The 16,313-nt window shown below is 32.1% G+C and overlaps 1 protein-coding gene across 1 annotated transcript; it reads right to left on the reverse strand.

Moving 5' to 3' along the window:
* Positions 1 to 13,055: 13,055 nt before the first annotated feature.
* On the reverse strand, positions 13,056 to 15,414 carry LOC132716360 (NXPE family member 4-like). The gene is made up of 4 exons (XM_060699623.1): positions 15,383 to 15,414; positions 15,041 to 15,178; positions 14,486 to 14,631; positions 13,056 to 13,345 (listed from the first exon to the last, which is right to left on the reverse strand). Exons 1-4 carry the CDS (start codon positions 15,412 to 15,414, stop codon positions 13,056 to 13,058), a joined length of 606 nt encoding a protein of 201 aa, XP_060555606.1.
* Between the last annotated feature and the right edge of the window lie 899 nt (positions 15,415 to 16,313).

Raw genomic sequence — 16,313 nt, forward strand, 5'->3', positions numbered from 1 at the left:
AAAGTTTTTAAACAACGGGTTTACCGACCCGTTTCCCGGAAAAAAATTTTTCAAAATTTAATAAGTTTCAACCCCAAAAATAGAAATCATGATTTGTTTCAGACTTTTTTCTTATAACTTCCCCGTGGTCCAGGGGTAATATGCTCCTTTAGGAAGTTAGAGGTTTTGTGTTCAAATCCCAGTCAAGGCAACTATTTTTTTAAGTGTCTTTTTAGCGATTTTAACATTCTTTCTTAAGGAATTAGCCATGATATGCAAAGATAGAGTGTGAATGTCATAAAAAAATACATAAATGATTTAATTAGAGGTTATTATAGATAAGATAATAGCCGAAGACGTTCCGATTGGCTTAGCAGTTGTCCTTTATTTAATTGTTCAAAGTAAATGGCATTACTACAAGTGTTTTATTTCATATTTTAAAGAAAACCCGTGTTTGTTTATTGGGTAGTCTACGGTTATATACATCTTTCTAGATATCTATTTGAAGAGAAGATGTAACATTACTATTTATACACGACGATGATACCTTACAAATGACATACATTCATCCACTCTGTCATAGCTAACGATCCGTAATACACAAACACAACAGCAATAAATTGAAGTTCATTGTTGGATTATAATACAGAAATCAACATAATCTTTAAAAAAATACAGGTTACTTAAGAAATAACATCGGCCTGAGAGGTGTATATCGGCTATTTAACACCTGTTTGGAGTTTTGATGCGTAGGAATTGACCACGAAGGCCGTAGGCCTGAGTGGTTAATTTTGTCGCATCAAAATGACAAAACCGGTGTTAAATAGCCGATATACACCTCTCAGGCCGATGTTATTTCGATTCTAACACGATGAAATAAGGAAAATCACTAATGTTATTTTTCAAGCGGAAATAACTTCCGGTGCCGATTTCCGTATAACGCTGTTCGATTTTCGCACCCTACTGTTGCGAAGATATAGAAATTATTAAACAAAAGAAATAATAAGAAAAAAACGTTATTTTATCAAGTTTTCAACATTAAAAACTTACGTCGTATTGTGTTTACATCAGTGCCCCATTTATCATTCTTGTCTGTATGAAATAACGTCAGCTTGTTTATGAATGAGTTGTTTACTTAGGATGACGTCATTACGCTGCTTACGGATTGGCGCCGTTTTGTCTAAATATTTATTAACTGATATGGATCTAATATGTGGCGTTAGTGTATGTGAGATATTATTTCGGTATTGTATGAAAAGAAAACATTATACGAACTGAAAATATAAATAAAAATGCTTTTAATTGTTGCTTTAAAATGCTTTGTAAACTATACAATCGAGGGTGAAAACATAACAGCGCATATACAAGTAGTCCCTAACCGGTGTTTATTGACAGTTTAACACCAGTTTTTTCCTTCTTTGTCTATAGTGACAAAATCACGTGAGTGTTAGAATAAAACATAGATATTTCTTATAAAGTTTTCAAAATTGCAGAACAGGAATTATGCCCTAACTGTTTTTTTTAACGGGATAGAAAATTATTTATGTTTGTGATACTGTTTGTGAGCAGTTGACTTATCAATGAATGGAAAAGGTGTGGCTAATTGTTCCGCTACGAAAAACCGGAAAGGTCCATTGATAGATCCCTACTCTGACCTTTCAACGTAAGTTTATAACGGCGAAACCCAGAAATACAATAGTTGTAGTTATAGCATTGACTTTAAACAATTAGATAAAGTACAAATGCTCAATAATAGAGTCTGAACTAAAGATAGAATAGAATGAAAGCCAGTCGGATACGATACGTTTAAATGTACAAAGATCTGAAAGGTGAATTGTAGTGTAATCAATTATATTAAATGCATCTTCAGGGAGCCCCGCAATGACAGTAAACGTCAACTAAAGCTTACTCGATGGGAGGAGACCTTGGTATCACTTAAAGGCTTTCATCACTGTAACACTGTAACGAAATGTAAACATACTTCTTGTAGACGGGAAAAGAATACTAAACGTTTCAATCGTAGTAAATCTAGTCGTTTGTGCCCTGAGACGATTGGAAAATGGTCCCGTACATAAACACTTTTAGATCTTAATAAAATATGCAAACGGAAAAAAAAGAAAAAGATTATTTTTCGTTTTTAAATAATTTATTGTTGTTCATACTGTTTTTTCTACATAATGATCAAGACATATCAGGTCGATTGCGATTCAACATTCTTATTTAATGAACGAACTTATTTCATTCGCAGGTCTTGAACATAAACCGTTTACCTGCTGAAACCACATTGAGGACAAACATCATTTTTTCTTCTATTTTTTGTGCACATTCCTCAGTAATACACTATTAATCTGTTCGATAACATTACAAATGAGTTTTCTTGTTTTTATTTACGAATTCTGTCAAATCCGTACCCTGTTCCTTTGGTGATCGATCAAGATAATGAGGATTTGAATGCTTTACATACGCCAATATGTGAATTGGCAGCAACCCATTCCTTTGTCCTATTTCGTCAGCGACTGGGTACCAGATGTCAAACAAGGCATTCACTCTAAGTAGACACTTTCTTGGATAGTCCTCCTCTATATAGTCATACGCCCGCCATGAAACACCCATACATACTGCCAAACATCGTAACGAACTAGGTACAGCGTTTTGTTGGAAGAACATTTTCAGTTCCGACCGACGGTGAATTTCTTCGCTAGTAAAATTAGCTCCTCCTCCACTTTTTGAGTTGATTTTTTGCTCTATTTTGTCTAATACATGCAAATCTTCTGCGGTAAACGTATCATCAAAATCATCCGAGTTCATAGTGATAATTAGAACATGAAAACAGACTATTTGTAGATTTCATTTGCTAACGGAATAGAATACTAAAACATTCCAATCGTATTACGTCTAGTCGTTTTTGTGCATAGATCCCTGACCTGTCTAATTCTTATCATCAGATTAGTGGATACAATAAGAATTTCACCACATGTTTGTTAACAAAAGAGCACATGTCAATGCTTCTGGTTAAAAACTATTGTTATCAAATGAAAGGAATCAATGGACCTTACCGGTTTTTCGTAGCGGAACAATTAGCCACACCTTTCCATTCATTGCTAGGTCAACTGCTCACAAACAGTATCACAAACATAAATACTTTTCTATCCCGTAAATAAAAACAGTTAGGGTAAAATTCCTGTTTTGCAATTTTGAAAATTTTAAAAGAAATATCTATGTTTTAGTAACCTGTTTTTTTTAAAAGATTATGTTGATTTCTGTATTATAAGCCAATAATGAACTTCAATTTATTGCTGATGTGTTTGTGTATTACGGATCGTTAGCTACGACAGAGTGGATGAATGTATGTCATTTGTAAGGTATCATCGTCGTATATAAATAGTAATGTTACATCTTGTCTTCAAATAGATATCTAGAAAGATGTCTATAACAGTAGACTACCCAATAAACAAACACGGGTTTTCTTTAAAATATGAAATAAAACACTTGTAGTTATGCCATTTACTTTTAACAATTAAATAAAGTACAACTGCTAAGCCAATCGGAACGTCCTCGGCTATTATTTTATCTATAATAACTTCTAATGAAATCATTTATGTATTATTTTATGGCATTCACACTCTATCTTTGCATATCGTGGCTAATTCCTTAAGAAAGAATGTTAAAATCGCTAAAAAGACACTTAAAAAATTAGTTGCCTTGACTGGGATTTGAACACAAAACCTCTAACTTCCTAAACGAGCATATTACCCCTGGACCACGGGGAAGTAATAAGAAAAAAGTCTGAAACAAACCAAATGATTTCTATTAGGGTTCGTAATCCTTATTAATTTCGAAACATTTTGTTCACGGTAAACCGGGTCGGTAAACCTGTTGTTTAATACTGATGTAAATAATTTTGCGAAAATCTTCCGACATGCATATCAAATTTCACTACTCACTACTGAATGTGTTATAATTCCTTTGGTACTTGTAAATGTAACAACTTATCAATATAAAGAAATATCCTTTACATACATCATCTTTGACTGCTACAAATTTATACAAGTAAATATTATTCAACCAATATATCACAATTCTAACATACGTTAATTAATATAGTTTAAATGCTGTAATTAGAAAACTAAATTTTAGTGTAAAGTACACCGGTCCCATGGACTAATATATAGTGAACACTCATCCCATTAACATCATAATTCAATATATAATATAAACATTATTTATGAAGTTATTAAAAATTGATAAAGCAAAATATATGTCCTGATCATTAGCTAGATCGAAACAGAAAGCTCAACACCCACCAAACCAGACGAAAAGAGTATCGCCAATAGTAAATACATGAAGATAACTGATACTTACTTCATTTTTGTTCTTAAAACAACACAAAAAAAACATGCCAATTACCAAAAATGTAGTGAAATCGGTCACTTAAAACGCATGCGTCAAAGTGGCTTACAGGGAGCCGACAATGACAGTAAACGACAATACACTACAACACAATACAATACAAAATAATACATAACTATACAATTTACAATACTGCATCTGAGACACTGTATTGCTAATAAAGCAAGATACAACGAAAGCTTAAACGATAAAACGATGGGGGACTTTTGCATCACTTAGAGTTAAGTAACGTACGCGTTATGGGGATTATTTATAGCGTAAGCATACGCTTCAAAAATATGTGAACGTATGCAGATTAGTTCCATATAGATAACGATAACGTATTATTTCAAGTATAAACGATTACATGATCTAAAGAGTAACGAATACGAATTGAGTGAAAGGTTGATATATTCAGCCGAATTCTGAATAGGTATCTAGAAAATATGCTGCATAATTCATATACAGTTATATAAGTTGAATTTTTCCTGTTATTTTCATTCTTTAATACACAAACAAAAAAGTATTATCGCTGCCATGTAATAATAAATTCCTTTTAAATTCATACAAATATGTGCACGTGTTGTTAATGCCCTGTCTAAATACGGAGACGAATGACAAAAAGAAGAATTGTTAAAGCGACATATATCAGCAGTTTAACACCGATCCAATACGATTGAGCAAAATAACGACATAATTCGTTACATGTGGTGAAAGTATTAACCCAAAAGAAGTTCAAACGATACAGTTTTAACATTGTGATAAAACAGAGTTTCACATGTACAGTAGTGGAAGCTTAACAGAAAGCTTAAATAGTTATACAAAGCTTTTACCACTTTAGTCTTTTCAAGATATAGAATAGAATGATAACCGGTCAGATACGATGTTAACATGTAAAAAATGTAGTGTAGCCAGTCAGTTAAAACGCGTGCGTTAATAGCGGTCTACAAGGAGCCCGTCAATGACAGTAAATGACAACACCGCACAATACAATGCAACACAATGCTTTATATCACCGTTAAGAACAAACGATTTAGATACGCGGACTTACGTTTTGTTAACGGTAAAGGGATAGCAAATTATTTCAATCGCATTTTAATCGGATTTCGTCTAGTCGTTTCTGTGCCCATTCTCATAGTGGAAATCATAGCGACTTGAAAGTTCTACAGTTCTAAAGTTTTACTATATTGTGCATACGGTTTAAGACCATGAAATAGTGTCCTATAACGATAATTAGCTAGTTAAGTATCCGATCTATAAACATAGATCTATATTTTACAACTTTACATTAAATCAGTGATGAACAACCTTAATTATACCAATGGAATGTCGTAGTCACAAACAAAAGGTTTAAGCCAGACTGTGAAGTATTGATGTTTATTAAACATCAGCTTATTAATCGTACCTCTCTAATGTTTCAGTTTTATAGTCATGCAAATATAATTTGTAACTCCATCTTCTTTACAAAGAAAGATGATACATTATTTGCATGTGTCATATGAATAAATGTGTCATTTATAGAATCAGTATTTTTCTCATTTATCTCGATAAATAGACATTTCATAAAGTATTATTACGTCTAACATTCTTATAGGAGAAAGAGAAACGCAAATCTCATCAAGTGTCTTACACTCAAAGAAAAATAGACATGCTAGCATATGGAACATATTTGAATATCTTTTATAAAGGCATCTTTTACAGATTATGTATAATTATATAAAGTATTATTGACTTCCGTTTTCTGTAGGGATTCTTATTTTCTGCTTTTAACTTAAAGAGCGTGTAGATCAACTTCATTGTACATGAAATACACTAAATCAAACTATCCTCAAACATGTTCCGTTGTCTTTTTCATTTGAGACTATCGTCATGCTTACTGCGCTGGCGTTAATTTAGATGAATTGTTTATACGTGCGCGTTGGTTTAAATATAAAGATAAAATAGTGCAGAGGTAAATTTGTTACTAGCCACTAGTTTTTAGAAACGATAACACAATAGAACACATTACGATACAATTCCATTACAGTACATAACGGCATTTACATATTGATTGTACATGCACTTCAATCAGTCAGATATACGGTTGAGCGTATGATTTAAAGCAAGATACAATTATTTAAAGCAAGATACAATGCTTCATAAAGACGATAAAAAGATAACTAAATAAAGAATACAATTAAGACGATATCTTTTAAGCATGAAAAATATTCAGAGTTCTGGTTGTTGTTATATTTTAGCTTTCTCTTCATATTAATTTCAAGTCACATACAACACACACTCACTGAATTGTTGAAATTGAATTCTGTTTTCAGTTCACATTTTTGTGTGAACATTTATGTTTGGTCCGCAATTAATCGATACCAACGTGAGAAATAAACGTATTTAAATAATTAGCAATATTCATGTCCATATATGCAAGTAGAATATAAACATAAACTTCAGCTTCTACTATTTATCGGATAGACATCAACTATCTTAAAAACAAATGCCCTGTTAAAATACCATGTCCTTTTGGAGTTCATGTATACATGTATATGTACATAGGCTTATTGCCTTAATTAGATATTTTAAAAGAGGGAAGAATTATAAGAAGACAATCTTTTAAGTGAGATAGCAGATTTTCAAAACCGAGATACAAGTGAGCTAGTTAGATACAATAACATTTTCACAACTAGACATAATCATATCATCAGTCATGGCTCCAGACGGGGACAGTTTGAACGAAACATTCGTGGTTGTGTCACTATACACAACGAAACCGGTGTTTAACTGCCAATATACACTAGTTAGATTCGAGACTCGTTTGATTCAGTTGTTGGTTTTTTCTTCTACCTCTATAAGATAGTTTTCACAACCTATTGCCTTCGTGGTCAATTTCTACGCATCAAAACTCCAAACCGGTGTTAAATAGCCGATAAACACCGCTGTAACAATGTATTATTTCTTAATACGCAGCTACTATGACAGGGACGGACATCGATTAAACAGACCAGTATTACAGTTTCATTTTTACAAAGCTCCGGAAAGACATCTTATAATTCAATTTTTTATCGGTTAAGATACATTTCAATCTGATTATTTTCTAGTAGTTTTATGCCATTTATATTATTGGCAAACTTGAGTGTTCTACATTTACAATTATAATTTAAAAACGGTTTTAAGTCGACGGAATAATGTTCTGTTATAAGAAACTGTTTTAATTTCCCTTTTTTAAAAACTACATAAATGTGTATCAACATTTTAATAAAATCAACATATATGTTAAACAGTGGCCCAGTGTTATGATTTCAGTTTGCATAGGTTCGAGTGACAATGGTTTTATTATATTCTCTGAATGTACATGTATTTGCAAATTGCAAAGTAAACGTTTCTGACTGAACTGAATGCGTCCATTTTCTTTATGTTTCCTTACTTACAAATTAGTAATATCATTTACGTCACCAGCGAAAATGGACGCTCGCCTTTTGTGAAAACTTAAACCGAAATGTATGCCTTTTTCAGATTCCTTCTTATTAAACTCTTTTTTTCTATTGACATATAAGAAAAAGACAATGAATAATAATGATCCGTTCTGGAATACTTCGGTAAGGGAATTTTTTTATTTCGTTTTAACCTACCTTAAAAACAGTTTATCAATAAACGAGTAACAAGTAACTGTTCGGAAATGTTGAACTATTTTATCTAATTAAATGAACAAATACATGTTGAAAATGACCAAAATCATGTCAGGTATAAAAGCTAAATGTACATTTATTTATTTGCTGATTACTTATTATGTACATACAAACCAACCATGAAGACAGTTCATTTGTTCATGTCAAATTTTAACCGCATGTTGTTCAGTGGTTTTTCATCTAAATGGATGCCGCCTGTATGACCTCTCTTCTAGTCACAAAATTTTAAAATTTCATTAGGATGTTCAATAAAAAATGGCACTGTCACTTGTAACGTAAAAAACGTTCATGATATTGCTTTGTTTACATTTAAATATATCAAAGAATAAACGAGATTTTAAAAAGATGTTCCGGGTAACAAAGAGCCAGCAAAATATATTAAAATCGTTATAATTTTTCGTTCTAGCGTATGTGTTTTAATTAATTCAATACGGGGGTTCGACTGACACTTTACGAGCTATTATTTCGCGATGTAGTTACGTTTCATTTAAATCCAGCGCCACATTCGAGGAACACATTTCATCCATGATAAATTGAAAATGTTTGATTTACAGATAAATAGATAAATCCCAAATTTACATTACTTACCTCCCTTACCAAAAGTGGCAGACAATTGGATTGTCACAATATGAAAACATCGAAATAAACAGCTTATTTTGGTCAATTGTCAAATTCTTTAATACATATAGAGGAAAATATTAATATAGCACCAAATTGAATATGTATAAGATGTTCATCAGTTTATAAGAAGATGACAGTATTATATCAGATTTTCTTTCTTAGCTTAATCATATGATATATATTGAGAATGACCCTCAAAATGGCGCGACCAGGGGAGGTAATAATATGTATATGAAAAGAATCAATTGGATTCGGTAACTCTATAAATGACATAGCCCATCACTTATCTTAACTTCGCGCGTGTTCATTGTAACTGCATTGTATACAATATATTTTTTATTTGCTTTATATTTACAATCGCAGGTGTTTTTTCTTTCTTTTTCTTTTTAATACTCAATACGTCATATTTTTCGCGCGTGTTCATTGTGATTATATTGTATACAATATATATTTTTATTGGCTTTATAGTAACAATCGCAGGTGTTTTTTCTTTCTATTTTTTATAATCAATACGTCATATTTTTCGCGCGTGTTCATTGTGACTATATTGTATACAATATATATTTTTATTGGCTTTATAGTAACAATCGCAGGTGTTTTTTCTTTCTTTTTTTAATAATCAATACGTCATATTTTAATAGAATTTGGTTTATTTATACATGTACACATGTTATGGTGAAATGTCGGATAAATTGTTATTACTAGTAGTATTATTATCATCATTATTTTAAGGCAAATTTGCATTAAAGTGGATTTGACGATCAAGTTAGAACATCAATCACAGATAACACATGGAATTCATTATCTCCGTCCATTTGAATTAATATCCGTAATACATAATGGTTAAATACAAAACAAAATGGCGGTGTCAGTATTTTAATCTATTGTCTCCGCTAAAACGCAATTTTATAGGGTACGTACGCACTTTGCATTTTAATGCCACATTACGTCGCATTTTTGTAAAACAACATAAATGTGCCCGGATGTAACTAATTTTCGTTCGCCGCCATTTTGTTTTTGTTTACTGCTTGCCAATGTGATTCACCCAAAAATGTGACTCGAATTGGTCTATTCAATACAAAAAACTATGATAGCATTCATTGTGCGATCGACGCTTCTTTTCCAACCGTGTTTCCCTGTAATCTCGGCATCGTAATTTAAGCATTAACATATCAAGTACAGACCGTACACAACGAACTCTTTGCACGCTTGTGATCTGTACCACTTCTCAATTTCCGCCTCTTCGTCCATTACTCCGATAATGTCCCAGAAATGAACATTCAGTTTGCTGCCGCGGTCAAGCATTGTGCACGAATGATCACGCTGAGACAGGTAGTTGTTTTTGCAGCCAAAGCACAACAAGCGCGAGATCTTTTCAAACTTTTTTACAATAGCTTTCGCGTAATGTATCTGCAGCGAAAACTCGAGTGAGCAGACGACACTGTGCTGCTGTCCAACTTTTGATTTGTCTGCTGCTGTAAGCTCCATACTGTGTGACAGTGTTTTAATAATGGCTATGTCATATAGACATGTATCCCCTGGCAGACAGACAATATACATTAGCGTGAATGTTAATGCATTGGTCATTGTTGTTTGGATGTGTCTTGAAAAAACATTTCAATACATACCGTCTAATGCCTCCATTCAATCTCGGCCGAACTGTTTGCTTATTAAACACTCCGCCATCTTTGATGGCACTTTAAAGCTATACTTATTTTTTTAAGGGATAATCATCTCCCTTTCAAATGGGATTAGCAAATGTGATTAAAAATAAGTTGTGTATTCGTAATTGTATGTTAATTGTATTTTAATTGTATTGTTATTGTATTGTTATTGTATTGTTATCGTATTGTTATTGTATTACGTAACTAATCCTTAATCGATTACGTAACTAATCCCCGATCCCGATCCTGCTCAGGCTCAGGGGAACGCTTCGCTATCATTTCCATACTACTATCCGGAATAATGACTAGTCCTTAATCTATATAAAAAATGACTTGTGTGCAGAAATGATTAGGTACGGTTTCTGTAATGAGCTCATTTTTTTTGCGCGGAGCTTCTCAATTGCTGCATTGCAGCAACATTTGTACTTGTTGAATGTTTAGATTTCAGCTTTATAATAAATACAGCTGTTACAGTAATTATTTTATCTTTTATCTGTGTGCAAAACAATCACTATTGTATGTCCCTTTATATACACTCTTTGTAAACAATGTTATGATATATCGTTTATAATCCTTTGCGAACGTATCTCTACCTTTGTGGGGAACAATCAGCCAAGAATGTGGCGTTTTTTGTGCCAATGATCTTATGCATAGATCACTGACCTGTCTACTTCTAGTCATGTTACTCTGCTCTCTCGTCAATACTTGAGCCGCCCCTCCCCTTCCCCCCCCCTTCCCCATCCCCGAACAATTGCCTTCAGCAAAAGAAAAAGATTATTCAAATTTCAAGTGGATTAATCACGTTATTAATCCCTGATCCAGATAAAAAAAACTAAAACCCTTTCGCTATGCGAAAGCTACTATTGCCATTGGTTAAACTAAACAATTTAAACAATTTTTAAAAATCATCAAATTTAGGTTCTACATTCTTTTGGAGAGTTTGTACAAAATATCATGTAAAAATTTTGCACTGTCAGAAGTTCATAGGAAATTTCGAGTTCGGCAGTATTTAGTTTTGGAGTGACTAAGAGATCCTACTTGTAAGACGTGACATTTCTTTTAGTTAAATTTTAGGAATGGTATGTTGTTGTAACCATCGAATATTGCTATTAATGTTTCGAAAGACTCTCTTGACCCATCAGTTACGAAGGTTGCATCATCCGCATATAACATATTTTTAATCTCAATTTCATTTATGTTTATGCCTTTTTTCATGTTTACATATACAGTTGGAAACGAGTTCGATGCATATATTAATTATATACGGAGGAAGTGGACATCCTTGACGTACACCTCTATCTATTTTAAAGAAATGTGACATGAACTTTTCTGCTCACTGTATAAAAGTTTAATTCACTGTATTATTGCTTTGCCAAAATTAAAAAGATTCCAAAACTTGAAAAATGATTAAAACTGCCAAAGGCTTTTTCAAAGTCTGTAAAAAATAAAAGTGCATCTGTTTCCCTTTTTTCCATTTGTTCTAATACTTCAAAGATCGTCTGTATATTTTCCCAATGTATCTGTCTTTCATGAACCCAGACTGATTTTGACTGATGTTTAAAGGTAAAACTTTTTTTCATCCTATTTGCAACGATTTTATAACCAATATCTAAAAGACTAATTGGACGCCAGTTTTTAAAAACTTTTGAAGTTAAGTCAAATTTTCAATATCAAAGGAATGATTGATAGAGTACATGTGGTAATATTTTATATCATTTTATATCATTCCAAAAGATTTTATAAAATTCTGTTCTTAATCCATCTGATCCTGGACTTTTATAATTATTGATACTCGTATTTTGTAAATTCATTTTCAGTAAGTTAGCTTTCTAGAGATGTTCGTTCTATATCACTTGTTTTTAAAAATAAATCTAGTTGTTTTTGGTTCAACATTTTTTCGTTTCTACAAGATACAGGAACATGCAAATCAAAAATTCTAAAATGAGACATATAAACGTTTTATGCCTTTATGGGCATGCGGCCTGAAAGATAAGGTGTAAGGATAAATAACAGAGTACGTGGGACGGTGATATTTGATAAAATGTGGATATTTAAATCTATGAGTGTGTAATAAAATTACAAGGACTTAACAGGCACTTAAAAGCCATTCATAAATCAAAACTGTCTAACTGCCTTCATGAATCCAAATAACCTTGTAAAGTATTCTCTCTTTTAATAAAGGTATAAACAAGTCGAAAAAAACTAATAACATTTTACATGGAAATGTGTAAAATTTCAAAAAACGAACATGACTTCCATAATTTTGTAACGTCACCATGAAATTGAAATTAAAAAATAATCGAAACACTGTTTTTATTATTAGAAAGTTATAATCCGTGCATATATAAATAATGCAAAATAAAAAGGGCATTAACTAAAAAAACTATAAACGGTAAAGTTATTATTATTGCTTGTGAACTGCACTTTTTCTTAATAAGAGTTATTTACCATTATAGTTTTAAGTTGATATCTTAAATACGTTTTGAGTAATGCATTTGACAATTATATTTTTTTAAAAATCAAACGGTTAATCCCTAAAGATTTCCGAAGAAAAGAGATATCATTCTTATACACAGCACTCTCCCTTAATGATATTTATTCACCCATGAAGTTTTCATTTTTTATACCTTATGCTTTTCGAGTAACACACCGGACAAAAAATGCGGGATTGAATGACGGGTGGTGACTATTACCATTCCCCTACATCAAAAATATCATATTGCTACTATTAGACGCCTACCTGAGTCCTTATACGGTAATTTGTCGCAATTATTTCTCTTGAATAAGCAAGAACTACGATTATTGAAGACGTTCCTGACCAAAATGCTTCACATGCCACAGAATGAGTACCATTCATATTGTCGGTGACCACACAGGGAGCGGATGCTTGCAATTGTTTGTTCTCTATCGTTGCTCTCAAATGATCTCCTCCAAACATTATTCGTTTACTATATCCATCCTTCATTGTAACAAGAATGGTGATTTCATCACCAATATTGTATGGTTGGTCTTTATATTCTACAAAATTGTTAAATACATGTAAAATTTAGATTTTTATTCAACTTTATTCCCAGTTTATTCTTATTTAAAATTTAAAGTCATATTTTAACGTAAAAAGACAGTTTGAATTCAAGTGTACTTTCATATCATAATAATATTTAAATAAATAAATACAGGAAATTTTGAGTTTAAGATAGCTAAATCAGAGTGAAACCAGCTCTTTAACAATGCTACCCTTCATAAACATAACATCTTATCTGATATATATTCCATGTAAATTATCATGTTTTAATATGACTACTGTCCGACAATAATTGCATGACAATTTTGAAATAATCTAATTTTCAAGAAGTCTCGTCGTCCATAACAAATCCTTCGAATCATTCTTATTTATCAGTTTAAGAAAACAAGTTTATACGTTGATTTTAAATGGTTCTAAACCAAACGAAACAGCAACAACAAAGTGATTAAACGAGATTAAATCGCCATTCCTTTTTGGTCGTTATCATTTATATTCAATAAAAGGTAAGTATATATTATACTGAACAAATAGCTCGGATTGTCTTTACTTTTTATATGCCCGAAAGAATTTTGGACATATTATGTTATACCCCCTGGCGTCCGTCTGTCCGTCCGTTCGTTAGCAATTTGGTTTCCGGAGCATAACTTAAGTTCCATTTGGCCCACAGTATTCAAACTTCCTAGGATGATTGTCCATATTGAGTAGAAGACCCCTATTGATTTTTGGGTTACAAGGTCAAAGGTCAAGGTCACTATTACTTTAAAACTGAAAACAGATTCCAGAAGATAACTTAAGTTCCATTTGGCCCACAGTGTTCAAATTTTATAGGATCATTGTCCATATTTGGTAGAACACCCCTATTGATTTTGGGGTCAAAAGGTCAAAGTTCAAGGTCACTATTACTTTAAAACTGAAAAACAGTTTCCGGAGCATAACTTAAGTTCCATTTGGCTCACAATATTCAAACTTCATGGGAGGATTGCTATTTGAAGGAGGTACTTTATTTCATTCCCATGTCTTACAAATGCTTCATCCTTACTAAAAAAAACACTTACGGGCATATAATGCTCCGCCTAACGGTGCTCTTTTTGCAAAATGATATCTTATATTGATGTTTTATTCGAAATATTACTCACCTATAAAAGACAGAGAGGAATGCTTTATCGATGCCGACAGATTTTCATCCGTGCATGGTTTAATTTTGAGGGCTTCTTCCTCCAGTATTATGTTATAAAACCTTGCATCACGTGGGTCACTCACGTCATAAGAGAAATGCTTTAAACTACAAACAAGAACAATTTCTCAGAATGTCATTGAGACAAAAGAACAAATTTGGTATAGCATTTGCTAGTATCTAAAACTTATAGACGCTACGTCATAATATGTGCTACCAAAATAAACTTTAGTGTTGTTTTATTTTTTTGTTGTTTTTTTGGGGGGTGGTTTTGTGTTGTTTTATATTTTTTTTTATTATTATTATTATTGTTTTGTTTTTTACACTGACATGCTGTCACTTCCTTTCTGTAATTTAGGCACTGTCAGATCTAAATAAACGAGCTTTAGTATTTTACCTACCAGCAACGCTCGCTTAAGATATTAGAGTGTGGTTGCTTAAAGGTGAAGCGGCGTAAAATATTGTCACCATTGCATGTATAAATTATAACTTTAAATAACATTGTCACGAACATTACCTCAACTCTGGTTCCCATGTTACCGCTGATGCCGGAAGTAGTCGAATATGGAAGTTGTATACTGAAGTATCTGTGAACATATATGTCATCAGCAAAGTGGCTAATATTACAATACCGATCACGTATTTCCACTCATTTCTGAAAGTTAAGTAAAACTGATGTTGACTAAGGTAAACACATCAAAACAATGGAAAATATTAACTATATAATATACATAAGCAGCGTCCGTGGCTGATTGGTTATTTTCCTGTTTTAGTAATAAAAATGTTATTTATGGTGTTTGTTTATGCCTATTTTGATTATCTTAAATATTTTATTTACTTTTATTTACTTTTATTATACCTCAATATATCCTTCACACTGTAAACACTCATTATGTGTTCTGATTGAATATCATCCTCCAAGGATATATTCCCCGGGAAATATTTCTTATCTCACCGTAGGGCACATAACTCATGAATATTGAATATTGAATTTCAGGAATTTTTAAAGTTTAACCAGACTTTGTTACAATATGTTTTTAAAGTATTTAATATTGTTCTAGTTAATTCCCTTCCACTATTTTTTCTATTTTACTCAATATTATCATGATCGTAGAAAAGACAATTTGCCACAATATTGTTTACATGTGTTCAATAATTAATAAAATGTCTTTTACCAACATTTCTGATGATGATTTAGCTAGACTTGTAGGTATTTCGCCTCGGGTTAATATACCAGTTCTCGGGTTGACAATATCCTCTATCACCCCGACAGCCATGCGTTATTTATATAAAATGCTTTGAATTAAAGTCTTATTCAAAGGGGCGATGTATAATGTTTCAATAGAAAAGAGATTTTCAATTATTTGCTACTAGTGCCTGGACGTCGTCAATAAAAAACCAATCAATTTAAATATATGGAACAGAATTAATGCATTTATTCTATCTTGCTTGATGGCATTGGAACTTGCATTATGCTTGATTCCATCTTGCTTTATGATATCTTAACTTGTATTGTGCTTGATTCCATTTGTATTATTTCATTCAAAATTGCATACTGACTTATTCTTTCATTGAGTGGTACGATTTGAAATATTAAAAATCAATCGTCATATACTGTATGTATTAATGCTCTATACAAACTATTTACGATTTAGTTCTTTTTGTATTACCTTTTTTGTAGAAGTAATTCAAAATAGATTATTTTTTATTCCCTACTTTCTTTTGTACACCGAAAATTACACGACGGATTTTGTTAAAGTGTGTTTTTAATGATTTATCGCACGCATGGC

Source organism: Ruditapes philippinarum, unplaced genomic scaffold, assembly GCF_026571515.1.
Source record: "Ruditapes philippinarum isolate M1 unplaced genomic scaffold, ASM2657151v2 ctg24319_1_1_1_1, whole genome shotgun sequence".
NCBI lineage: Eukaryota > Metazoa > Mollusca > Bivalvia > Venerida > Veneridae > Ruditapes > Ruditapes philippinarum.

Excerpts from the sequence above, each read along its gene's own strand:
- LOC132716360 (XM_060699623.1), bottom strand. The coding sequence starts at position 15,414 with ATGAGTGTTTACAGTGTGAAGGATATATTGAG. Across the intron at positions 14,632-15,040 it reads ACATGGGAACCAGAGTTGAG|TTTAAAGCATTTCTCTTATG; the intron begins GTAATGTTCGTG and ends TCTTGTTTGTAG. Across the intron at positions 13,346-14,485 it reads TTCCTCTCTGTCTTTTATAG|AATATAAAGACCAACCATAC; the intron begins GTGAGTAATATT and ends ACAATTTTGTAG.